This window comes from Trachurus trachurus, assembly GCF_905171665.1.
Source record: "Trachurus trachurus genome assembly, chromosome: 1".
Taxonomy (NCBI): Eukaryota; Metazoa; Chordata; class Actinopteri; order Carangiformes; family Carangidae; genus Trachurus; species Trachurus trachurus.
This window is the reverse complement of record NC_139891.1, coordinates 24,398,789-24,426,402: the sequence shown is the minus strand read 5'-3', so window position 1 is coordinate 24,426,402 and position 27,614 is coordinate 24,398,789. Positions and strand designations below refer to the sequence as shown.

At 42.4% G+C, this 27,614-nt stretch overlaps 1 protein-coding gene across 1 annotated transcript in view; it reads right to left on the bottom strand.

Annotated features, from left to right (window-relative positions):
• Positions 1-24,767, bottom strand: part of fhip1aa (FHF complex subunit HOOK interacting protein 1Aa) — a 30,504-nt gene extending 5,737 nt beyond the window's left edge. The window contains exons 1-9 of the mRNA XM_083981992.1: positions 24,569-24,767; positions 13,073-13,138; positions 10,353-10,576; positions 5,860-6,540; positions 4,236-4,394; positions 3,977-4,063; positions 2,820-2,987; positions 780-859; positions 378-580 (exon numbers count right to left, since the gene is read on the bottom strand). Of these exons, the coding sequence (XP_083838118.1) occupies positions 378-580; positions 780-859; positions 2,820-2,987; positions 3,977-4,063; positions 4,236-4,394; positions 5,860-6,540; positions 10,353-10,457 (1,483 nt within the window). The 5' untranslated portion in view covers positions 10,458-10,576; positions 13,073-13,138; positions 24,569-24,767. The remainder of the gene's footprint in view (positions 1-377; positions 581-779; positions 860-2,819; positions 2,988-3,976; positions 4,064-4,235; positions 4,395-5,859; positions 6,541-10,352; positions 10,577-13,072; positions 13,139-24,568) is intronic.
• Between the last annotated feature and the right edge of the window lie 2,847 nt (positions 24,768-27,614).

Here is a 27,614-nt window from a genome sequence, read left to right as displayed (position 1 = left end):
GATGAGTTCTCCTTTCAGCTGATTTGAAAGCAGCAAAAACATCCATAAAATGCTGATTACAAATATGGCTGAAAAGGAGTCATTCATTTAGACTAATCTGCAACACATAGAAAACAAAAACTAGAAAAAAACTGGAAAGTATTCAGGCTTCTCAAAGGGGCATTACTGAAACTTCCAAGCTCCAGCTGGGGAGCTTTTGAGTTTGGGTAATAATTAGCTGTACCATTCACTCCCAGAGGCATTTTACTTGTTTATTACAACTAAGGGTTTATTTTTGTAAATCCGGGGCCTAGTTTCTGAGATCTGGTCAATAAGATAGCTAGAGCAAGCTGTAATAAATAGCTTAAAATCTTCCTATCATGCCATGTCCCTTTTACCTGTGGCATCGGTCTTATCAGCAGCGTCTGCACCCTTGGAAAAGAGGATGGAGTCCAGCTGTCTGAGGGGCGGGGGGCTGCGATCTGGGGAGCAGCACGACGGCGTTAATGCCAGGATCTTGGCCGCTGACACGGAGTAGCAGTCCCTCTCCCTCACCACACGTCTCTGACTCAACATCATGTGATTACAGGGGATCAGGTACCTGGGGAGGCAGATGGGAATGAATCGTGTTAGGAAAACCAACGGGTGGTCGTAGGAGGGAGAGGAAGCAGGGGGTAGTCAGCAGACAGATGGTGAAAAAAGTCTGCGTGGCAGGAGATGGTGGGTAAAATCTCATCATATCATAAACCAATTAGAGGCACCAAGTGTTATAACTGGGATAAGGCATGTGAGCCACTCACCTCAGTGTGAGCTGCAGCATCACATCTTCACAGTATAGGCCAATGAGAGTGCGGAAGAGTGCCAATGACACAGTGCCCAGCTGGAGTGTTGAACAGAGAGGCACAGTGAAACATATTACAACAGATAAATATAACACAGGAAGCTTTTTACATAGTACTGCTGAAATTATAAGATAATCGTCAACAACAGGGGACAGCAAAAGATCTGCCTCTTTTTGAATATAGGAAGTATGCTTTACAAATTATGAATGAAGTATTTAATGCTTAATAGAGTGTGGTTATCATAAAGTGTCACCAACAAGGAGATTATTAATTGTGATAATTTGTTCCAGTCACATTTGCTATTTTAGCCCAGGAAATGTTGAAAGAATTTTAATGAGTTTGTCATGTTTTTGTAAGTTTAGAGTTGTTGGAGTTTAGTTAAAGCAGATATCAGTGGAATGTTTTTGTTAATATAAGTCCTAAATAGTCCTATTTTCCGTCAGCAATCACTTACATGAAGTATTTCAGCCTAAACACGAGTCTCTCCGTCACTCTGCTCTGCTGTAACCCGAGGAGAAAATTTTCCTTGTGGGATACAAGTGTTATCCAATGAGGAGAGAGAACGGCATGAAGGGCTGTGTGTGCAGCCAAGGGATGCGCGTGAATGTGGTGACGTAGCACGAGGACCAATTGATGCCTGACAAGGGCGGGGGCTGCTAACTCATGGTGCGTTCAAAGAAACTCGTACTTTGTGTTTTTCCTTCCTGTGAAGTCATACCAGTTCGATCTGGTACGAGTTCACGGGTCGGAAGTTACGAGTGGCCGTTATAGGGAACTTTCACAGACAACAGGATGGTAAAAACACGAGCTACGGGTTACCTGGAACGCTACCAAGTCGTAGTTGTGACTTGAAGCTGTAACTTACGGTTTCAAAAGCCTGCCTTGAACGCAGCATTAGCCGAAACGGCCGTGAAGCTGATATCTGCTTTAAGCTGGAAAAAGAACAGTAACAAACTAAGAAGTGCTCCTTTTTTTAAATTATTAACATCTTATGTAGAAAAACAAACAAGCAAAACCCAGCCCAGAGCCGTACCAACACAACTGTTAGGCCCACACTTGCTAAATGCTAATGTTAGCATGCTAATATTTTGACAGTGCTAATGTTAACATGTTAATGTTTACCAGATAATCTACACCTGCTAGTGTTGGTTAATGTGGCCCAAACACCATAAGCTGGTGGGAATGGTATTAGCTAGAAGGTATTTGACTAGCACACTGGACTATTTGCTAAATAGCAAGTGGGAATGTGTTTTTTAGCTAGATGTTAAGTCAGGAGATGTCATGAAGATTCAGGAGAGTGTTAAAGTTACTTTTACTTTGATTGTTTTTTTATTTTCTAAATAAACAGACTTCATGGAATATTCTATAAAGAAAGTTTTCTCTTTTAGTCGATGAGAGCACATCTAAAAACTGACATCTCAAACTTGAAACTAGGAAACAACAGAGAGCACAACAACTGAAGAAGACACAACTAAACATCAAAGCTGAAAGCCAACAGGAAAATAAAATACCTGAAATGTGGAATATATTCACGTTATCTAGGTGTTTTTTGCTTGCTCCAATGTCATAAAATGTGAAAAAGCAAACATGTTTATTATTTTTTCGCCAGAGGGATCTCCTTGAGCCACTTACACAGTCAAACAGCGATGTAAAGAGCACATTATTTATTCATGTTAATGCTTTGAGTTCTACCAACATAATATTTGAAGAGCACACCCCCACATATGGGACTGTTTTTAAAATGCTGATATCAGTTCAGTTCAGTTTGCTAACAGGGCCAGTCGCTCTGGCTGCAACTAAGCGTCACCATGGCAACGATCTCCCTGCTTTTGTACTGACATTTAAGTTTCACCACGAGTCCCGGAGTCTCTGGGGTCATTTTCAAGTCTGAAAAACCTGATATCAAACATGAGTCCTGGTGTAGCTGAGTGCAATCTGTGTGTGAGAGTTGTCAAGAGAAAGCACATGCACATCTGCCTTTTTGTCCTGTAATGTTACCTGAAAGGGGGTGTTGATGCGGCTGACCAGGGTGTCCAGGATGTGGACGCTCTCATGTCGGTGGAGGAGAATGAAGGAGAGGAACGTCTGCAGCAGGGCCGGCTCGGAGACGCTTCTCAGGAAGAGGTCAAGATAGGCCGTGGTGGTCATCACCTCCTCCAGGGTCAGCTACTCAGAGATAAGGAACCATTAGTAAACAGTGCCAGCCGTATCTCTAGCTGTTGACATGTTTGAGTAGATACTACACTGTTTAACACACTGTATGTACTGAAAAAGGAACTTCAGGAAATTGTTGAGTAAAACTTCAAGCTTTGGACATGATTTATTTCTCAATGGGATTTCATGCTCAGGTTAATGTTTTTTGCTGAAGAATTGCATGGCTAACATTTATATTAAATGTGAAGCAGGAGACAGCTATCTAAGCTTAGTACAAAGACTACAAATAATAAGAAAACACTGAGCTTGGCTATCTACTGTAGCATCAATATACTTGTTAGATCTCAGTTCTGAGAGTGTGAAACTCTTCGCTCAGCCCACACACACACTATGATAATGTTAGGGCTGAATAATATGCAAGAAATAATCATATTGTGATTATTTTGGTAGATATAGCAGTTGTGATATGAGTCACACTCTGAGTTGGCATGATCTTCTTTTCTTTGTAAATGAGGATGTGATTTTTGTTGGATCTTGTGCTAAAAAAAAAGGTTTTCCATCTGGATATCATATACAGTATTATATCGAATGCTTATAATGAACAACAATAGTGCGACACATTTTACTTTTATCAAAAAACTTGCAGTTTCTGCTGTTGAGATAATGCACTTGGGAATCTTGAAATATAGATTATATATCAAGTAATCATGCAGCCCTACAGTAAAGGTATTTTTTTTCTACTTGCTGAATTATTTCCAACATATTCCTACCCCTTTGAAGTCGTTTTCAGACACACACACAATGTATTATGACATATATTACATAATTCCTCCAAACAGAATATCAATCTCTTTTCAGAAATCACCTCCTCTAATAAGTTAAGTTACTGAAGAAACAGTTTTAATTGTTCATTACTATCTTCACCTTGGAACGTGCTTTATATTTGTCCAAATGAGGTGTTACATAGAGATGACAGGGAAACACTAATGAAGAGGACCAACCTTGTGAAGAGCTGGTGCTAGAACAGGCACGAGGAAGCCGTTGTAGATGTAACTCACCAGCTGGTCTCTGATATCAGGGTGGGCCACCTGGGAACAGTCAGCATTAAAGCGCATGTCAGTAAGGAATGCCGTCAAGCAGAAGGCTGCACCCATTCACCACGTGTGATTGCATTACTCGTGTCACGGCGCCTTGTGTATGTGTGTGTGTGTGTGTGTGTGTGTGTGTGTGTGTGTGTGCAGCCCCGTTGAACATATTCACCTGAATAACGGCGTTGCAGAATTCCAGCGAGTTGAGAAACTGGACGAGGGGCGGCATCCGGAGCCAGTCCTCTTTGTGGAGGCAGTGCCACTCCTCGTTGGGAACTTCTAGCTTGGTGGGGAGGGACGAGTACAGGCCGCTGAGCCCTGTGGCCAGCACCTGAGGTAGGAGAGGTGTCAAACAGTGCTTCATTACTCAAGAGAAACTGACAAACTCCTAAACTGCTGTTGCATATTTACACATTTCTGTTCTTTTTTATGTTTTCATACCATTTTCTCCCATTTTTGTGGATATATTATTGAAAGAATTTATATTTGTATTAAAGACTACAGACTCAGTGTTGGCTTTTGGCTCATCTTGCTTTACATTTTTTAAACTCTCTTTTATTCTGAATTTGGGATTATTATTGACTCGTGGTCGATTTCAACTCTCGATCTGTAAGTGCACAGCCAGTCAAGTAATGATGATCCTCTCACTTTGTTCTGCCTGTAGATTTCATTTTAATTATTCGTTTTCTGAATGAAGCAGTAAGTGAAGAGTATATTATCTCTTTATCTTTCTGTTATGTTTCAGTTTTTCAGCGTTTTGACTGTTATTCCAATAGTATACTATTCATCTGTTAAATCTACACTGTGAAAAAGATCAGTCCTGTATGAGGTACAACCTGTATTGCAGATACATGTTGTCTAATGAAGAATAATCCGAGGTAAAGTAGGTAAAGGAGAATATTATGGGCTTCGTTACAGATTAATGAGGCAGTTTGTCATCTCGTGTCGGTTTTGCCTTTGGTTTCAGATTTACAACTGCGTTTTTACTGCTCACTACAAAGAGACATACAATTATTAATCACTTCATCTTCTCTGTGTTGTGATAATGTAATGCTGATGTAAGCACAGCACTGTTGCAGCCTGCCTCCACTCACACGGCAAGACGGCATACGTAAGGATTTATGCCTCTGAAAGGTCAGCTCCTAGCATGTTATAAATAATTGAGGAGCAAAGTGTTTTACTGCCTATAAAGCTCCTGCAATATTAACCATGATATGGTAATAAAGTCACTAATTAATGCATTAATGTCAGCACACTCTCCATGTTACGGGCAGTATGGTTTTTGTCTTTTCTTGGTGAAGTAGGAGGGATTTCAAACAACGGCAGAGCCTATAGCAGCTGAGTCTAATTTAACTGTAAAATGAGTGCATCATTAGTGTTGCATTGATGTATACATCCTCTATAGGATTATCCTTGTAGCCTGCCAGTGGAACCAATTAAATATAGACTCGTGTTATTCAACTGGCAGCGCATCAAAAGCCACTTTTCACTGCGCTGTCTGCAGATGCGGGTAAATGGCATTATTTACATGGGATTAGCTACAACTGTGTTATAATCTCATGAATGCCAGACATTTGTAACATTCATTGCCGGAGATGTTTTAACCTTTTTTTGAGTGAGTCTGTGAATTCATCTGCATATTTTGGTCCGACTGACGCCCAGGGTCAAGGAATAATAACAGAGCCTCTGAGTGATGACGAGGATTATGGAGGACAGAACAACTGCTTTTTTATTCTACACTAGAAATGGAGCAAGAGAGGGACAGAAGGGAAAGTAATTCATCAAGCGGGACTGACCGGGCAGAAGTAGGTGTTTTCTGCAATGTGTTTGGCCACTCGTTCGTTCTCAGCAGACAGCGACATGATTAGCAGCAGAGCGTCTCTGGCCTGCTGCCCCACTGTGCCCTCCCTGTGGATGAAGGGGATGAGGAGGGAGAAGATGAGGAAGTTGGTGGCTCCCTGATCCTCGCTGGTGTGGAAAAACAGCTCCAGGATTGATGGGTCCTTTGCGAGAACGCAGCACAGCTGATTCAGCAGCAGCACCAGCTCCGCCTCAACAGCGGGCACCGTCGTGCCCGAGCAGGACGACAGCAGCATCATGAGCGGCCGCAGGATGGGTTTGTGATGCAGCAGGGGCTGGCGCGCCTGCCCCACCAGCATCTCGTACATCTTCAGCTGCTCCAGCTTCATGTCGTCCGTGAACTCCCGGCGCAGGCTCCACACGAAGAGTCGCTCCATCACGTTCTCCATCACCACAAACTCCAGGATGGGGCCCATGGCGCCGGCCTGGCCGCTCTCCTCCTCCATAAGCAGGAAGAGCATGTGCTCCACGTAGTTCTGCACCGCACTCGCCTCATCTCCGGGGATGGGGCCAAAACGAGGGCTGCCACTGGAGCCGGCGCTGAGGTTGATGACGCTCAGGGAGGGGAGGGTGGAGTTGCTGCGCAGTGGATCATGCTTCTCTAGGATCTTCACCACCTACAGTACAGACACAATTACAACATGGTTACAACTTGGTGCATCAACAGTTACCATGCTTTGGCTGAATCACATCTATGTTCAAACAGAAAGAGACAAAGCAAAATGGAAAGGAGGAGAAAAGGGTTTTGGAGGGTTTTAACAGATGGACACAAAACTTGTAAAACTATGTGATTAGAACATAATGTTGGGGTGAAATTTTAAATCTTTCATTTCTGATGCACAGAGGAAAGAAGAAATGAAAAATAGAAAATAATATTACAAAAACACGTTCATAGAGGATTGATTCTTTATCATAAGGTCACACACACAAACCCTGTGTATGAGAAACACTGCTGCACACTCTTGAAAAACAGCGATTGCTATCTCACATTCATTATCAAATATGACCATGGGAATTGTTGTTGAGTATTACTGCTCATATTACATATTCAATCTATGTTACGAGCCACTATTTACTTTTTATGCCAGTTCATCTTATTCGCGAAGACAGTGTTTGTGTATCATGTTAATTAAAACTGGTGGATCATGGATAAACTCCTTGCCTTGTTCCTGACAGGTTAAGTATCAACAAATATGATGTGTAAATAAACCAGCAGCACAGTGCAGATGAACTCAGTTCGGTGGCTCGCACTGAAACCGTCCTTTGTGTATCCACTCCCCTCCCTTGTGTGTCTGCTGCATAGAAACCAGAGTCACAATAATGAAGCCAGTGTCCCCAGCCCGTTGCTGCTGCCATGACAATAACTGGCTGTGCACAAGAGAACTGGGCATGGCTGATGGAAACAAGAGAACAGAGCTTGTAATCCCTGCCTGGGCCCAGTGGGGCCTGACCCAGAGGCCTGAGCCTCAGGGACCTGTCCAACTCAGGATCTCCAGCTATGACTGAAGTGACAGGCTGAGACCAGGTCTGAGGATCCTTCAGGGAATTTACGTACTGTCTGGACATATGGATTGTATTTGTGAGCTGCCTATTGCATGCAAAGTTGAGGCTTGTTAAACCATGATGCATAGAGACATGTGCATATTAGCAGCGTGAATGTTTACCATCATTGACGTATAGATCTGACATTGCTGACAGGTCAGTCAATACCCTGCACCATTAATCTGAATACGGGTCATATGGGAAATGTCAGTGAGGCTTCAGCTTTGAAAATGTGACCAAGCACTGGGCTCTGGCTGGATAAACATCAAAAAGGTTCTGGCTTTGATGATTTTTTTTCCAGTCCCTGATCAAGCTCCACAAAAAGCACCCGGGTGAATAATGTGTGTTGACACAACAGTAGGGGTGAGTTATGTGTGGCTGGTCAGATAGTAAATGTGACTTAAGATCCATGATGTCAGGCTGAAGGTAGCATCGCATTGCCAAGTCCACACTGTGCTTGTACAGCGCTTAAGTAAAAGCTTTATATTGGATTGTTTCATATTTCATTATCATGGGGCCACTAACAGCAGGATGAGTCTGAAATCTGTCTGTAGAAAGTGAGAGAGCAGACATTTCTCTCACTCTTTGCCCAGAGATGAAATGTTTCTGCAATCAGCACAAAAAATGTCAATTGAACTGAACCACCTTTATTTCGATTTGGGATGGGATGAGCAGTACACATCACTAAACAGAGCCACATTCATAAAACTGACAGATTCATTGGGAGTCACGTGGCATTAACCATGAATGGAACGAGTCTGCCCACACTACACTGTCGAGAGGTGATGATTTTTTGGCAGGCAGAGCAACGGACAGATCACTTTGCATGTCACAACAAACACCATGAGCTCCGAGAAGCCTGGAGAGTGCCAGATAAGACACAGCAAATGATCATAAACCTAATCTTTCAACTCTGAATTAGGCAGAGCCTCTCAGTGAGGGATGGGGCTGTATTACTTACAACGTGTTACTCAGATTTCAAGGTTTTCCGAACTGAAACCAAAGTCAAGTGGACTCTTATCAGGCTGCAGATTAACTAAGCATGGAAATAAGACTCAGCAGGGGTGGAACTGTGCTTCCAGTTCGCCTCAAGTAAAAAGAAAAAAGCTTTAATCTGGAACAGGGAGTTCTCATTTTTCCTGTTCACAGTCAGAGGCTCAGACTAGTCAGCCTTTAGTTTTTTTCATTACAACAGCTTCTGTCCCAATGCATCACCCGTTTTATTAAAATTCTTAAGAACGACATCTAATCCTTCTCCCGTGTAGAAAATCCAGAATCACTGAAATGAAAATACTTTAGAAAAAGAAAAAAAAAAGAATCAGTCTTTGTGCACTGGGGCCTTCAGATTTCAACATCACTATTATTATTATTACACTAGATCACTCATGAGCCAAGGACTTACAGAGTTGTGTGATGTCACAAATGCTTGTACACTTACTTGTTGAACAGATTTAAAGTGAGCGCAGAGAAAGTTTCCGCTGCAGCAGATGGGTGTGAGAACAGCCCTCAAAGTCTGCACATATACATCACTCTGCACACGCTCAGACTCACAGAGCCAAGTAAAACACATTTTTATTGACTATCGTTCAACCGGGGTTTATAGTAAAGTCTGTGCATGTGCATTAAACCTCGCAGCTTCCAACCAAATAACAGAGCTAATCCCTACAAGCCTGACCCAGCCAGCGGTGAATGTAATAAAAAACACAGAGGAATTCTGTTTAATTTAGCTGTGAACAGCACAGAGCCTGCCCACCGACACTAGGGTCAGACCCCACACTGACACCCTCTAATACTGACATAAACGCCACTGACAGTTACCGACACACGCGTCTATCCCCTCCATGTCTGGCCGGTGTCACTCCGACTGTGCATCAGTGAGCAAGAGCGTTTGTTCGCCTCAGTGTGGGAGGAGTAGGACGAGCAGGTTGCCAGGCCCCACAGAGGTCAGCAGGGACACATGCTGCTGCGGAGAGCCAAAAGTCTAAGAAGGTCGGCTTCACGCTGCCAAGATTCCACCGGCCATGACCACACAGCAGCCAGACTCCGCTGTCAGGATTTGCAGTCTAATGTGAACAACCTTGCACTCGCTGCTTGGATTGGTTAAGGTTGGATGTAACCTGGAACATGTTTCACAGCCAGTTGTTCCCAAACTGGGGTGTCTGAACTCCTTGAAGCAGCCCCCATGAGGAATAAAAGGAGCAACTAGGGTGATTAAGAAGATTAACTTCACACACAGCTGTGTATATTTTTGGCTTTTCAGTCACTCCTGTATTGTTGTGAAATGCTGGGGAGCTACTTCTCACCATTTTCCGATTAAATTATTTGAAGTGTGAGAAATAAATGTCTTTTTACAAACTGCTCTCACACATGCAACCTGCAGGGAGGTGTCACAGGGTGTTGGATTTGAAAGGATACATGATAAAAAGAGTGGGACTCAAGACTTTTAAGCATGTGTTAAATGGACAGCTCAATGTACATTCGGGAAATAAGCTCATGCAACAATTGGAAAACTGATTTTGCATCTGTGCATCAATGACAGAGCTGGAGCCAGGAGGAAATTATCTTGGCAACGGTTCAAAAATACGCCTACGAACACCTCTACAGCTCACCAATTACTGACTAACTGTGTCTCATGTATTTAATCTGCAACTGATAAATGTAAAGTGACAGTTTGTGGTTCGTCTTGGAGTTAGATGCTGTGACTCTTCCTGAACGCTTCATATACGTGTCAAGAAAACAAATCATTAAGAAAAAGTTAGAGCACATAATTCCCTCTACAATTACATAAGAGTGTATTGTGCATTTGTTGTATGAATGCATGTGTGAGCTTATTTCCAGAAATATCTTATGTCAGACAAAGGAGTCTTGATTTGGTGCTCTTGTTTACCTGAGCCCAGTGGTTCTTGAAAACAATCATGCAGGTCTCTGGATCCACCCCTTTCAAGAGCAGAGACTGCCCGTCTCGGTTTCCATTGGCAACCATGGAGGCCATCACGGTGACCGGATCATGTGTGAGTTAAACCATGTCATAGGCAGGAGGAGAAGAAGGACGTTCCTGACCGTTTGGTGGGTGCAACCATAACCACAGGAGGAGAAATAATCACAGGGAGCCTGAGGAGTCAGAGGAAAAGACATCATCATACACAGAGCCATAAAAAGTTGCTTCACAAAATAGCAGCACAGATGCAATGTTATGACTGGTGATTGCAGTGCATTGCTCCCCGCTGCCCCCTCCTTCTCTGCCTTTGCATGGCCAGACAGCAGCTATGACAGGCATGCAGGAAAGAGAACAATAACAGGCGAAGTCAGATGACTCAGTCGAGGGGAGCGAGAGACACGTCTTGCTTGACTCTGGCTCAGAGAGTTGCCTGACACACGCTGGACTTCAGACCGAGCTGTCAAATTACTTTTGGAATACCTCAGACACCCACAGAAGATTCCTGCAGGCCGCCTGACATCACGCTCATTACAGACACATTGTTTTGACATCAGAAGGTGAACAGCAGCTGGGTGTGAACTTCCAAGGCTAAACAGGGTAAAAAAAAAAAAAAAAAAAGAAGAAGACGGGGGAGAAAAAAAAGATTGCTAGTTTTGCATGTCAGAACTGATTTTGGTTCGATTTCTGGATCAAACACATAACATTTACAATATTTTTTTGGAAAGCAAAAAGTCTGCAGTGCTTGTTTTGATTAAATATATATATATATATTATTTTGGTTGAAAATTGCCTGTGGGCAGAGCTTTAGAGATCAGTTCCAACACTCACACACTGGCAGTGGAAACCTTGAAGATGCCCACTTTTCCCCCCAGAAAGGAACTAATTTGTTGTTTCCCTTGGAGAGGACATTACTGGAAAGATTGATTCTGTTAGAACAAGACAAGCTATCTTTGACAGCACAGGGAATGGGAGGAGTGTACCGCTTTTTACACGGATAATACAGTATGACATGGACCTAAGAAAAAAAACAACATTAGGCCTAATTCAGTTCCCTGCTACAGTGTGTTCCCAGGTACTAGCTACTTGGATGTTGTTGGGAGGATGTGACTTAGCTGCTAAATAGTGAATATTTATTATGAATGTCACTGCAGTTTGAAAGATCCTGAACACAGTATCTTTAATATTTAATGAGAATAGGCGAATACAGGATGCTAGCAAGCTGTGGGACTGTATTTAAACACCACACAGCCTACAATTACATGTCAGAAATGACAAAAGAAAAGGGCTGGACTTATTATAAATTAATACAAAATAATTGTTGGACAATATCCAATTAAAAACATTATTTAAGACTGTAAAGCTATGCTAGCTGCTCTGGCTTCACCCATTGCTCCTTTGAGCTAATTGATAACATGATAATACCAGCAAGCTAACACACTCACAGTACCTTGCCAAGTTGCCATCTTACTATGTTGATATTTAGCTTTCACCATCTTACCTAGCATGTTAGCATCGTTAGCATGCTAACGTTGCTAATTAGCACTAAACACAAAGTAGCCTATCCTACATAAGAGTTTAGTTTTTAGTTTGGTTTAGTGATTTGAGTTTATTTCGATCTTGTAGAATCAAGTACACAATAAACAACATTATATACACATATTACTTAATAAACAATAATTCATTTCTTTTTTCCCCCTGAAAGTATTAATCCAAAGCAAATGTAGCCTACCTTGACTGAAAAAGTGTAGGCTGGAGCTTTAGCTTATTTTGCCAACCCTTCATCAGCTAATTTAAGAACAGCTGGCATCAGCATGCAGATATTGGCCATAAATCAAAGAAGCACATTTTATAGCCTATCTGATGATGGCCCTCGAGAGAAATGCAGATAAAAAGGTATGTGGTGGGGAACATGTGGCCTATAGCTTTCACTCAAAACCATTTATGTCAAGGTGAAAAAAAATCAGAAAGTCTGGGAAACAAAACACTTTGTGCTAAACCACTGTGGGCATATTGATAGCCTATGTAAAGTAGGCTAGTAGGCTAAGTGAACTAGCCTATAAGAAAATGCAGGAGATCAGCAAGGGTTTATCCTTTGTAAACCATGAATGTTATGGTTTCAAGATTTCATGGTCGAATGTAAAGAAGCTGTGTTAAATTTCATGGCCATCAATATGATAGACTACTTCAGTTTGGACTAAACTGGCTGCTAGTGCGGCTAAAAACAAACTTCCCAGTAGCATGAAGGTCTTATCCAACATCAAGATAAAGTTAAGGACGATATGATCTCCGTCACCACAGGGGTCCAAACTGTAAAGCACACAGCAGCAGCTGCACGCCACAGTATAACAAATGTAAGCTTCTAGCTCCTCCTGCCCCAAAAAAGTGCTTCCCAACCAATCACAGCCACCCCCCTCCTTCTTTTGAATTCACTTTGCCCCAGTAGCCTACCACAGAAACATCCCCGCCAGCCACAGAGTTTAGGCACAACAAGGCTCACAGTCAAACTTTCACCATCTGCTTTCAGTTAGAGGAGAGTGCCGGCTGGTTGGATTCTTGGGCAGGAATGTAAAAGCAGCGTGGAGAGTGTGTCAGATCATGTGTGTGTGTAGCAGCTATATCAGATCATGTAGCTATGTGTGTGTGTGTATGTGTATTTTGGGTTTGCTTACCTTCTCTGAACCATCTTTAACAGGGCCGGGTCCCTAGGCAGACGAAGACCTCATTGTTGTCCTGTCCTGTTGTCACAAAACACAAAAATGGAGATATGGAGATACGTGAGCAGAAGAGGAGCAGGAAGTGAGTGTGTGCGTGAGAGGCGAGGCATGGTGGGAAGTGACTGGACATGAGTAAGCTCCTCCGAACACCACTTGGATGGAGATCGAGAGGAGGAGTAGGGAGCGAGGGAGGGAATGAGGGAGGGAGGAGAGAAGAGAGCAGGAGGGGGAGGGAATATAAAAAAAGAAAAGAAAAACAGAGTGAGAAAGTCTACAGAAAAGGAGCTCCAAGGAAAAATGTCATAAACAGTCTTCACATGCATAAAATATATAGAATATGCTAATCGTATGTTGGCTGCTTATATTACTGTAGAAATTCAACATGAATATCACATCCTCATGATGCCTCCCTCCCTCACACAGGAGAATAACACCATTGTCCCTTCCAATTAGTGCTGTGGTGCCACTGGCGTCCTTCTCAGCTTCATGAGGCCCACTCCTCACCGCCATCACAACTGACCACTGCAGCAGTAAAACGCAGCGATCGTGGGAATCCTGTCACATGACACGGCAGCAGCAGCAGCAGTGGCAGCGGCCTCGAAACACTCATAATAACCTCGCTTTTCAGTCGCATGTCACATTGTCCCACGCTGACCACATCAACAGCTGTTCAACCTGTGTGCTCTCTCTCCTCCTCAGGCCAGTGACAATTCAAAGCTGCGGGTTGTTGGTTTTTCTTTTTTCTTTTTTTAATCTTGAAAGCACGATGCCGTGTAAACACATAGTGTGAGAGGAAGACAGATGGAGAGACGATGTGTGTGGGTGAGTGTGCTAAAGAGGAGTCATCAAACACTCGTTTTGCTTCTCAGGCTGGTTTTGTGTAGTTTGTATCGTGTGTTTTTTCGGTCTGTGGAGTCTTTCCCCCTGCAGCACCATAGACGCCACCCATAGTCGCACACACACTTGCAAACATTCAATTGGCCACACACCTCTATCTAAACCCACATTTGTATCATGCACATATACATTAGGAGCTCTTTGAGTTCAGCATCGCGCTCAGAGCGTGAAGATCCAACCTTGTGATTAAACAAACAACCTGCTGCACCAACTGATATACAGCTGCTCCACAGCGTGATTTAATTTCTCTATTTAAAGTCTGACAGCAGGTTTTAAAAATGGCTGCCAGGCTGGCAAACAGGCATCAGCTGTTGATTGCTAAAGCTGATAGAACGCACTATACATAATTTAATCATTTATGAGTGGAGCGATAAAGACCCTGTGCGATCATACCTCCTCTGTCTGCCGTTGAAAAACTCACTAATAATGGTTCATTATTTTACCCAACAGTGAAAGTTAAATCTCCCACAGGAAATGGATTTAACTAAAAGCTAGTGACTCAGCTTTAGTATATCTGGTCCTGGACTAATTCTGTCCAGCCAGTATTTAACCAATTTATCCAATAAATAAGAAGAAGACAGTGGGGGTAGAAAGAAATGCCAGCCATAATTGAATTAATTTAGACATAGTGTGTCCAATAGAAAGCAATGACAAGTTTGTTTTCAGCTGTAAAGCGCCTCATGAAAAAGTTGTGTTTCTATTTTCAAGAGGCATATTCCAATATACAGCACAGTGCAAAGGTTGTGCAGCTTTTAAATGCAATACTGGCTTCTGGTTGGTCTCAGATCCATTATGCAGCATCAGACAACGTCCTCAAACACAAACGGCCATCATAACAAAGCATCCTCAGACACAAGGACAAGGAGTCCTGTAATAGATGGTGTGGCCCCAATCACAGCTGACATTGAGACAGCCTGAATCCCTAGAATAATAAAGTCTACACAGTTTTTGAACTCTAAAATATCAAAATATTGACCTCAAAAGTCCATTATTGGTTGAGTCTTGGTATTCAAACACTGTCAGACTGGATTTATATAACCCATATTTTGGTTACATATTAGCCTGAGAAAACAAGGCATTAATATCTCCTGCAGCAAACCAGGAACTGCTGAAGAGGTCTCTTCTTTCAGTGGACAAAGTAAACTGTATTGCCTGATTTGCCATATTCAAATTTCAAAACCCTAACCCTGTAGCTGCAGTGCACTCTGCTTCAACTCGCCTTTCTAAGCTGCCTCCACCTGTTTATGAGCTCTGCTTTGATGCTCGCTTTAATTGCAGTTCGGCTGTGTTTTGGTTTCTGGGTAATGTCAAAAACCTTCAAATCAATACGAAGCCCCTGAGGTTTGAGACGTTATTTTTTGTTGTTGTTATTATTTTGTTTTGTTTCCCAGCCAGTGGTGCAGCAGACTGGAAGATTAGCCTGATGTAGGTAATGATTAACCCTCTCAAAGAACAATAATACTCTGGAAGCAACTTCTCACACATACGACCCATTTTTACTGTATATTTCTGTTTTGAACTATTAGCCAATAGGGGCAAGACTTGGGTTTAACAACTTATATGAGACTTAGCACTTTGTAACACTCTACACATTCTCACCAGGGACTAAAACAAGCATATTTCCCAGCGCAACAAAGACAGCCATTTGTTTTTGAAGAATAAAATGTGCCTTTTCAACTAATCCAGCAGAGGCCTTTCATGAAAGTCATGACCTACATTGCGCTCCCATTTACAGTACCTGCCGTCATGTTGTCACCCAGCAGGAGGGCTGATGGTTACCCAGAAGACACTGCTCCACTTGCTCAAAATAACCTGACATACAGTACGAGAGAGCACAGACAAAATATAGGTTGTGGAAAATACATCTTCAGTGCGTTGTTTCTGAGACAGTTTATCGTAATGAGACAATGTGAGAAGAACACACTGTTTACATTGCGTTTGTTTACAGTCTCAAACTGCAGATTGATTCTCTTGATTTGGTAATTTCCACTTATCCACTTATGGCAATTTGACAATTATACATACTGGCCTATTTACTGTTACCTCATCTCCTCAGCCAGAGACACAATCAACAGAACAGAAGCAGAGAAGAAAACAAGCCTGGGATTTCCTTTTGTTATCCACACCCATACAGTATGGTATTTCTTTCACAAGGTCGCGTTGTGGACAAAACAACAATGGAAATGTTAGAAAACATCATCCTCACAATGTGTGTGTTGCTGCTGGTGGGGACGATGAATTGGATTAATTTCTATACAATTCAACCAAATGTCCCAAAACTAACAAGAACTGTTTACCAGTCTGTGTTACAGGTATATTTTAGGTGCTGTCCGTGGGCCCGAGGAGGGATGCAGGATCAATACAAATAAAGTCAGGGAGAGAGAATCTTGTTTCCAATGTGCCATGACAGAAACTACATTAGCACACACTTTATCTAACTGAACAATAAGCTCTGACGCACTTATATTTCTCTTTCTCTTTCTCTGAACTCTTCTTTGACACTCCACACAAAGCAAGGTGCAAAACTAGTTTAATCCAGTGCAGTTCAATGCAACAGTCCTGCCAAAGATCCTCCCATTGTGCATGTGATAATGTTCTGTTTCAGTTTGAATCGTTATAGGGTTGGTGGTTCAACTCTAGGTCTGTCATTACACTGGCTGACATCTCTGAAGCATTTCTTCCTGTGTCTGACAGGATGCACAGTGATTGTAGATGAATCTTGTGTTGAGCTCAGACACATCAGTGACATCACGTTTCCCAAGTGTCAGACATCCCTCGCCCGGGCGACCGATCAAGGTCTGAGCAGCGTTCAGCTGTTTGATCCACAGCCATGGTGACGTTCACTCTGCTACTGATGCCTTCCTCCCTTTGACAAGGGATTCCAAAATGACCGATGGGCCTTGCAGAGGTCTTGCCCAGCAAACCCTGTTTAATGGCAATCCTCAACCAAGCTCTGGTAGCTGGCATGCTTCCTCTCATGCACCATTGCCTACTTGACCATAATCTGACTGTCGCCTCGGGCACAACCACCTGTCTTGGATAACTGCACCTGCAGCACAACGTCTAGCCAAAGCAAACGCAGAGGTGTTCACTCTGCAGAAAGCATCCTGGTGATGACACCGGTAGTTTAGTCCCTCTCCTTAGAGCTTGGTGCTTTGGTATTCCCCTCACAACAAAAATGACTTGATGGGCTTAGCAGGACATCACAGACCAATGTCAGACAACTCCTGCAAAGTGCACCTTTTACATCCATTTTTCTCACTCACTCCGGAGGGAAATCTCATGCTCTTTAGCTGCTGAATGCTCCACTGTGTTCACCAACTGGGTCAGCAATGCACTGTGGGTACGAAAACATCAGGGAACAACCACGATGAACCCAACCATGGAGATATGGGCCGGGAAACCAAAACAGTGAGTTAAAGGATGCTGAGGAGAACAGATGTGAGTACAAACACATGCCCTAATTCAATAGGCCTACAGTTTATTGATCACTGGAGCTTCAAATAACAAAACAAAGACTCTGGCACAGAGTCACAGACAAATGAAATATCACTGGAGTAAATACGAATTTTTGGCTCACGTTTATGAACAATACTCTGGAGTTGGTACAATTAATTTTACTATCATAAAAATACTGATTGGTTTCAGTAATTATGACAAGATCATAACACAAGAAGTGTGACCAAAATGTGTAATTTTTCTAATTCTGGGATTGGTTTTGCCAGTGGTGTCACATAAAGAGCAACAGGCTCCTGTCCTTTCATGCACAGGGTAAACAAGATGACAACATGGGCTTGGCTTATTGTGTTGCACCTCTGTTTTTATCCAAAGCAGCTTCAGAAGAGTTGAAAGAGCAAACATGGTCTACCTTCTCATGTCATTTTTATTTCTGATCTGGTTTCTGGCATTGTCAGCTTTCTGTGATCCAAGAATTTGTCACACACACACACACACACACACACACACACACACACGGGTGTGGCCTGGACAAATAGCTCAGAGGCTAAGACACACCCTGCCTTCAGTAGAGTAAAGATCTTTCTTGATAGACAAGAGTTTTAAACCAAAAGCTGTCAGGCAGATTTAATTAACTTTTAGCATCAAATACACGTTTTGGTTCAGTTATATTCTAAAATTGTCTTTCTCGTGAAGATGGGGCGATTTTAGCTGCTAAAATAAAAGTTGCATTCAGAGTTTCACTTCTCCTGAACTCAGCATTACAGCCCGTCGCCCTCTGCTGAAGGTGACACTCGCATGGGAAAAATTTACAGCGGCCAGGTGGCAGCCATGGTAACCCAGAGACAGGCGGGCCCATTAAAGTGATAGCAGCTGCTGAAATATTCAGGGCTACAGGTGAAGCCGTTGAAGAGCCAGATAGTGGCTGGTCTGACTATTTATAGCCTTCACTGTCCTCATCCAATCAACAACACAGCGGGATGAAAAGCCATTCATTTTCTTATCTATGTCCCTTATTGCCTTCAGCCAGCGGGGCAGTGGCCACCCTGCTGGACCATTCATCTTCATGGGAGACAGACTTCAGACTCGACTTGTGTTCAGAGCTTATTAGAAAGTTGAAAGGGAAATTGAAAAGATTGGATAAAAAATAAAAAACCTAAACTATTTGCAACAAAAATGTCATAAACAGCAGAGTTAAAAAATAACAAATGATAACTACAAATCACCCAATATGTTGCGTTTTCCACTGATTGCTCACCAAAAAGTTTGATAATAACTGTCAAGTTGTCTCTTGTTTTCTGGCAGTGAAGCTGATCCAGAATCAGTGTGATATAATTTCAGTTATTTATACTTCTGGTCATTGAAGAAGCTCTAGGTGGCCATGATAGGTTTCTGAGGAAGTGGGATAGTTGGTGGCACTGTAGGTGTTTTCCCAATTTAACCACTGCTTAGTAAAACCTGCAAAAACCTGATTATCAATCCTATCATCGGCTTTTAAGCTATGAACCTGCAAATACTGGGCAATTTACACAGTGCTATGAGCATTAATCTGGTGTTGTGTTTCTGGTGAAAGTCGGTCCAATATTCAATCAATCACTCTGTGTGGCTCCGTTTTTTAGGTCTCTGCCAACTCCTGAGGGAAGTTATTTTGGTTATTTAGCTGCTCCACTGTGTTCATCATCAGCTAGTTGCTAACTTTGTCTTCCTGCCATTTGGTGCTCCGCGGGTGTGCCTCATGTACAACTGCTGGGTGCCGAGACAATACAGTTCCATGCCATAAAAACAAAAAAATGAGCCAAATGAGGCTGTCAAGGGAAAACTGCTGAGTGCATTACACAACAACAACAAAAGAAAAAGTACAAATATTGATTTCATCTTTCTTGAAGTTTGTGTATAGCATCAGATCTGACATGAAAAAAGTCTTGAGAGGCCTTTAACTCCAAAAGTTTATAATGAAACATCAAAAGTTACATGGTATGTCAAGGGGCCGGCTTACTCCACATCTCTGAACTACATCAATGTAACCAGAGGGGCATGTCAAACAAACTACTACAACACTGACTATCCTAACAACACTTACACTCCTACTCCTCATTTACCAGAATCCATAACAATTAAACCTAATTATAAGCAATTTCAAAATGTTATGTGCTAATCTTGTAATACATCATAACACATGCACGGTATAGCTTATCCAACTATATCCCATTATGTTTAGTTGAAGATCAGCCTTTAATGAACATCGTTCAGTCATACATAAGGTTAATAATTAAAATTTGAAGACTCCCTTTAGAGTCCCTACAGGACGCAAACACAAGCTCCACGACTGTAACTAGCTTATGAGATAATACTGTGATTATGTAAGCAGATAGCAGTTGCTCCATGCTGCATGTCTGTGCATTTTCAAATGTGTGCTACTGAGGGCTGACAGGGTGTCGGTGGGTGCTTTCGGCTGGAAACTGGTTTCAGAAATGAGCCGTTCTGCCATATTGCTCAGTGATCACAAGATGAGATTCATTAGCATGGGCAAACACAAACAGGTGCTTTGTTTAGCCACGAGGGAAGAAGGGGAGGAGAAAGTCAAAGAAGCACACAGCAGAACCACAAAATACACCTTTCTATATACTGAGCTCTGTGTAAAGTAGACAAAGGCCGAGCAGATGCCCTGATGTTGAGATCGAACAAATACAGCCTACTGAATTTTGTAATTAGAATTTGGAGAAATGCTCTTCAAATAAAGATGATTAGAAATTGCAATATCTGCAAAATAATAGCAGTATCAAGTCTTTTTCAGCCCAATGCATAATGTAATGTAATGTGTGCCTGATGTTATAACTCTCCTATCTGTCACTACAATGCTCCTCTCATCTCTGACCCTCCACCCTGCAACCTTAAACCACAGCTCACTTCCCATCTCTCTCTCCTGCTTTCCTCTGACCCTCATGGGCTAAATTACCTCATTGTATGTACACAATGTGGGCTGGTGGTGACATCAGCCCTGTACTTTCATGTCGGTATGAGGAGACTTCAGCCTATCCCCCCTCTGCGCCACAATGGGCTTCTGTCAGTGATAAGAATGTGTTTAGTGTGGGTATATCCTATCTCTGCTCCTGCCACTTCCTCTTGAGCTCGTTTGCATCACATCTCACTTGCTGATAATAAAAAAAAAAAAGTTGTGTTTGCATGCGGATGGAGGGGGATAGAAGATAGAGCATGTCTGTGAAGTTCAGAGATGTTTATCAGAGAGACGAGAGCACGCTGCAGCTCTGCACTTGTGTAATTAGCCAACTGGATGAAAAGAAAAGCTATGATGTGACACAGCTAACTCAAAACCTAGAGTTTTAAAGGAAAAAGTAAAACGCCTCTCAGGCTCATCTGTGTCAAATATTTGCTTGGGTGTGGATAAGTGTGTTTTTTTTCTTCTTTCTGTCTTCTGGTTTTCACCCTTTTTAGACTCACTTTTCTTTGCATTGCAAACAAGTTCAGTTGAGGAAAGGAACATGTTTATTTTAGCCTTCAAGTGATTTCACACTCCTTTCTCTTTTTCCGTGTCGTTTTTAAAGCCAACAGACATGCAAACTCATACACATACACACACACACTTTTTGGCTGATCGCAGTAAACACTGGCCTCTACACCTGCACTATATTTTTCCACTTCATGACAGCTCATCTCCCTGTGACAGCAGGACAAAATGCAGGCTCCATAAACAAAACTCGTACTTCCATTCTAGCTCATTCAAAAGTGGTTTAACCAGATTAAGTTACAATCTCTTTTCTCTCCACAACGCTCTGAAAGCAGCTCTTTGGGTTGCTTGCAACACAGCTGAGCTAACAAATGGAAGCTAACAACAATAAAACACTATTATAGGCACACTTTTAACAGTTTGGGAAAGTAGAGTTAAAAGAGAAGCTTTTTGTGCCACTCACTAGAGAAGCTAGAGGTTTTGTTTTTTCCCCCTGACATGTTGAGCTACTCTAAATTAAAAGGTGATACTTTACTTTTGTGCTGAGCTTTTAGGAAACGCTGCCAGAGACTGTTGCCACATAGCTTTCATGTTGCAGCGTCGGGGCGCGGGTGCCGAGGGTGGGGCTAATAATCCCAAACACGGGACAAAGCTGATCTTGCTTGGTCATGGTGGGAACGGAGGGAGGTGGGAAACCTGGTGACATGCACAAACACCTGCTGGTATAGTGACCACAGCGGCAGCGCCTGTTTTCTGTTGTTTATGCTGACTGAGTTACCCAAGAAATGGTTCCTTGTGCTTTTATTCTTTGCAAAGTAAAATTTTAAGTCTCCATATTTTCTGAAAAGTAACTAATTTAAGACCCTTCTCTGCACAAACAGTGTTCAGTGCATCAGGCAAGGTGAAGCTGATCTCATCCCCAGCTTGTGACCTGAGCCTATACGTTCTAATCACATTAGTATGACCATTATTCACAGTCTAGAGATGCTGTGTGCGAACATCTCTGCCAAACACACTCAGGGTTGCTTGTGAACATCACTAGTATTCATTGAGATGCAGCCGATAAGCCACGCATTCCTCTCGTTCCCGGCTATCAGATCACAAAAGTATCACAAATGCCTGACTGACCACCATGCACTCTCGCAGGTTTTTGTCTACAACCTGCTGGTGTTTACGGCCGCCAATCCAAGGAAGCTGCAGGGACAGCTGGGATTTACATCTTTGTAAATGCACGGAGTGGAACAGATTACAAGGCAGTGCCTACGCAGCATGTCACCAATTACGTACAACACAGATCACACTGTATAAATTTAGACGGCCTCGCCTGAGAATCCTCTATAAAACGGTCTGGAATAAGAGCAGCTTCATAAACAACCAAATAACAACAAAAACCACAGTTAACTGCTTCTGCTTCCCTTCAAAAGTCAAAAAGGTCACACTTTTACATCCTTCACTGGAGCAAAAAATAATTCCTACAGAGATCACAGCGCAGGAGCTTGGATAAAGCTACTCCGTCCCCTCAGAGCAGCCCAGCTCGTGCGCTAATGAGCTTTAAACAGGATCCACATGAAGGGAATTTTTAAAACCAGCTCAGCGACCGCAGCAGCCACATCTGATCATGACATGGCTGTTTGTTGCATTTGTGGAGGGGGAGACGCTCGTTTTCATATTAAGGACCAAAGAGTTTGACGAAGAAGGAGATGGAGATTGTTGAGCAGTTATCATGTGGTCTAAGGGTTAGGGTTATGGAATATCAGTCACGTCATGACACACGGCTGTGTGGCAGAGGAGGACCGCAGTGTGACAGTGACCATGACCAAAACACTGTGGAGGCCACATGACGACGACTGGATCAAACCCCATCGGACCATGAAGGTCTGGTGGTTAGTGATGAGGGTTCATTAGATTCCTCCTAGGATTTTATAATAATAAAACGTTACTAGAGATTTCCATCATAACCCAGAAACCCCAGCATCAAAACAAGCTCAAGGAATCATGGGATACTTGTCCAAGGTTAATTTCAATCAAGCACTTCCACGTGAGGTCAAGAGGTCAAAGAGGAAACTGTTACTTTCACTCTGTTTTTTCAGTGTTTCAGTATTAACATTTGAATTAAATATTGGAGCAGCAGATTTGTGCAGCAAATGATCATTTCATTATTTTATCCTAAAATGATGCCATTTCGATATTGATTGATCTTCTCAGATGTCAAGTTTTGGTCCTTTTCTACAATCATGATCAGCATTTTTCACTATCCGCTGACATCTTACAGACAATATCACAGAGTTCAACACACTGCAACCTCAGAAAACACAAGTAAATGGACAAATTCTGAAAATATGTTCACTCCTTTATCATAATTGTCCTGTAAATAATCAGGATTAATACTTTTTAGTGTCTCCACAGTGTTCTCAAATTGATGAAGATGTTTTCTGTGAGCTCTCAGGGCCGGCCACTGTGCAATGTATTCAACTGCTGCACTGAGAAAACAATTTAACTGATTAGCCGGTAATAAAACTAAAAAAGAAACCTTCAACATCTGTTTAAAAATGCTTTTAAAACGACCAGCAGACTTGGAAACACACTCACGGCTCACAAACAAACAGGGTGGAGAAAATAACCTCCCAGGCGGCAGAGTAATAAATCAGACAAGCGGGATGAGGTAACTCTTCTGGCTTTCTCTCTCCAGAGAGAAGAGAAGCTGAACAAAAAAACACAGTTACACTCATTCGTCTCCTCCTGGAAGCCAGCGGCCTCTGAAAAAGCTCCGTTTCCACCAGGTGACTGTGTGAGACATTGATTTAGCAGGTGGGAAGAGGACACCTGTGTGCAGGAATGACACTCAACACACACAAGATGAGCAACCATGAAACATTGATGGTGTTTTCTGGTAACTCAACACCACCCCTACGTAACACTGCTCCTGCTCTGCCTCCTTGACTGCTGGATGCGTGAGTTCAGAGCGTCTCAGAGGAGGACAAAGGCCTGAGGGGAGACTCAGGAGTCAGGGCAGGTGGATCCTCCTGCGTGGCTGGGAGATTTAATACCTCTCCCAACACGTGGATACATGATTTGATGATTTGTGCCACTGTGGGCGCCTCTGCATGTTAGTGCAGGATTATGAAAGCTAGATGCTGCACTGGAGAACATGTTATTCAACAAAGACTGGTTTATTGGCTGAGTGATTGGAGTTATGGGGTGAGTCCACCACCACCACACTGTCTCTATGGTGAGGAGGACACAACAACAGCTCCAGACAAAAGTGTCATTACGCAGTTCACTTCTTCAACTTTTACAAAAGATGTGAAACTAGTCCGGCATGTTAAAGGGAAACCCCCCAGTAAAGCACCACAGAGACCAGCGTTTGCCCCCCACCCCCACCCCCTCTGTAAATACTAGATGGGAGATACCCAACTCCTCCACCCACCCGCACTTGTCAATCACAGAGTCCCGCAACTGTCAACTGAGAAAAATAACAAAACACACGCACACATGCTCCAACTAAACTAAACTAAACTAAAACACTAGAAACCGTCGCAGCAGCAACGTTGTAGTTTTTAACAGAGAAGTTAAAGTTACACTTGTACACAAAAGCCTGTTGTTGTGTCTCGAGCTGTTCGCTTCCTTCTTACCGTCAGACTGGGACGGATCCTCCGGTTGGACGGACAGTCGAGCAGCAGTAGGAGGATTTTCTCGGTTTAAACCACCAGCACTCACTCGGGTTTTTTTTTTTTTTGTCTCCTCTGACAATTAAAAACAACGGCACACAGCTCCTCTATAATGCCCCACGCAACAGTAGCCTACACGGAGGTATACAATGTAACCAAGCTACTTAACCTGGCCCGGAGCGCGCACGCACACACACCACACACACACACACACATAAAGGTGAAACGACACTAATCCTCATTTGTAAGCTCCTCCCACTGAGCTGCAACAGGCCACATCCAGTGAAGGAGTGTTTCCATGAGTTTCTACTGTGACCGACTGGGAGAGGTGTCTGGTGGCGCTCTTTGAAGTCTGTCAATATTTAGGCTACACCTTGTGTTTATTATACTTTTCTACAGGTATTTTTTTTGAAGATTCTTTTTTTTTTTTTTTTTACACCTTTGATCATTTTATTTTCACCTGTTATAATAGGGTCATATAAATTATGATTTGTATGTATCTGTCTGCTGCATTTTACTATCTACTCCAACATGAGTTAGGCCTACTATAGCCTATATCTTTTAAAGTAAGCCTATTTCCAGGACCCACTTTCCTAAAACATCAACATATTAAATCCGATTTACAAAAGTTTCCAAAGTGCATGTGTTGATTTCATCTCATCATGGAGACTGAGCTGATTCAGATGCCACCCAGAGACAAGAGATGATATATGACAAGGATCTTTATGGCGCCATCTGTTGGACATAAAAGTGACACAGAAGTTGTGTATGGCAGTTTGTCTTAAAAATAACAAAAAATAACAAACAAACAAAACTTTTTTTCCCCCTCCCCATTTATCTCAGAACAGCTCATCCACCAGGCTTTCCTCCCACTCTCTGATTCATGTTGACGTGGAATCATGTTTTAAAACTACAGTACATTTAAGATGTAGGATGTACTTTATTTTTCCTTTACACTGTCCACATCTCCAGTAGGATACGTCATCATTGTGGTTTCCAGCATGAAATTATAGGCGCTGTAGCTGTAAACAGACAGAAAAAAGACAGAAGCAGCATTTATTTTTGATTGAATGAGACACTTTGCCTGAGTCATAATTTAAACAACTGGGGAAACAAAATCTAAAAATATACAAGCTATAGATATAATTCTGTGATTATTAAATTATACATTATCCAACTTTTCACCTTTTAATTTAAATTTGGGTTTAGAGTTGACAGTTGACAACCATAATGGACAGGTCTGCAGCGACATCTAGTGGATGTTCGGTGGAAATGCAGTTTTCCCACAGGTGTTAAAGGGGATTCATTTTATTGGTGACAATCTAAGTATGAGATGAGAGTGCATCAATGCAAAACTTTTTCTTTTCTTTTTTGGGGGGTCGACTCCAAAACGACTGATTATAGGAAAGATTACTTTTACACTTCTTTTGGAGCATTAGAACAATAAAATGTAGTAGCTACATCAAATATCAGGAACTTTACAACCAAAAAAGAAAAGCTTAAGTAAAATCCTGCCTATGTCCCTGTAGTGATTGTAAATATTATTTCAACACTGATAGGCTGATAGATTTCAACCACACAGATTTTTACCCCATAACCCCACCAGGGCTTTTCACTCCCTGCAGAGATAAAGCATTAAATGTTTATGCTGCATTAAACTTTTTTTTTTCAACAATAAAGAACACTTTTTTGAGAACTTTAAATTTCTTTCTTTCTCTCTTTCTTTGTTTCTGTTTTTTTTTTTTTTTTTTTTTACTTTGCTCGGGCAGTGAGTGGCACCACCTCCACCCACAGCAGAGAGAGGGGAGGGAGAGAGAGCTGCTGTGGGCAGGACTCACTCAAACTTGCGCTTCCCTCTGGACAGTAACCGATGTTATCGACCGAGCTGCCGGATGGAAGAGCAATCCGCTGCTCTCGGAGAGAAAGTTTTATTTATTTCTTTGTTTATTTTTGATTTCCGCCTCGTTTTAAATCCCGATGGCCGAGGCCCGGCGCGAGGATGGGGACGAGGGGGAGCGTGGGGATCTGCGGGAGCTGCGGAGCAGAGGCCAGGCGACAGGTAGCTACTGTGTTGTTGTGTTTAGTAATGTCACTGACCACCTGTATCCATCCATTCATCTTTATAGACAACTATGTAAAAAATCATTTAGCAAAGTCTTGACCCTCTGCTTGGGTAGAATAAAAATCAAAATTGTGGTATGTAAGGTGGTGTGTGTCTGCAGAACAATTCACACCTAAGTGAGGGTCTGCTGTTTGACATTAATACCATGTCTAGAAACCAATGAAGCCTGGTAGAGCAGAATAAATACAAGAAAAACAGTAAGGGCATGCATTTGAAAACATCAACAAAGATGTGAAGCCCCTGTGATTTGCAGTGAGGGAGCTAAAACACCAGGGAAAAAGGTGAAATTTTAACCATCACAAGCTGTGGAGACCTGACATCTACGCCTACAGCATCTTGTCAACCAGAGACAAATGCCTGTGTAAATGTCTGCTACAGGATGCACTGTTCAAATTGTCAGTGCAGAAAAAGTGTGTGTTGTTGAACTATAACTTTGCTCCTTCACTTGATATGGAACTGAATAATTTTGATCAGTTTTATGAAGTAGACATTTACATACATTTAGTTTTATTCATGGTTTCCTTCATATTCAGTAAGATGCACTGTGCACTTTGTGTCAAAAAGGCTTGATCAACCTTCAGGGTTGTAATGCTAACAGAAATCATCAATACTTTTTTGTCATGTGTTGAACTCTCTTGTTCCTCTCAGTTTAGGCTTGTTTACAGATCTTTAATGTCAGTAGGGCCTACTAACCCTGTTATTTAACAAACAAAACATTAGCTTTTGTTTTCTGCCACTTGCCTCATACCTGCTCTAAATGTACGGCCTCACATCAGACAGTTTCCCTCCATTATGTTTCACGATGAGGAAAAGGTTCATTGTCATTGTAACTTAGTTTTCTGTATCCTCTGTTTTTCTTAGCAACGCCTGGTGTGCAAACATTTATTT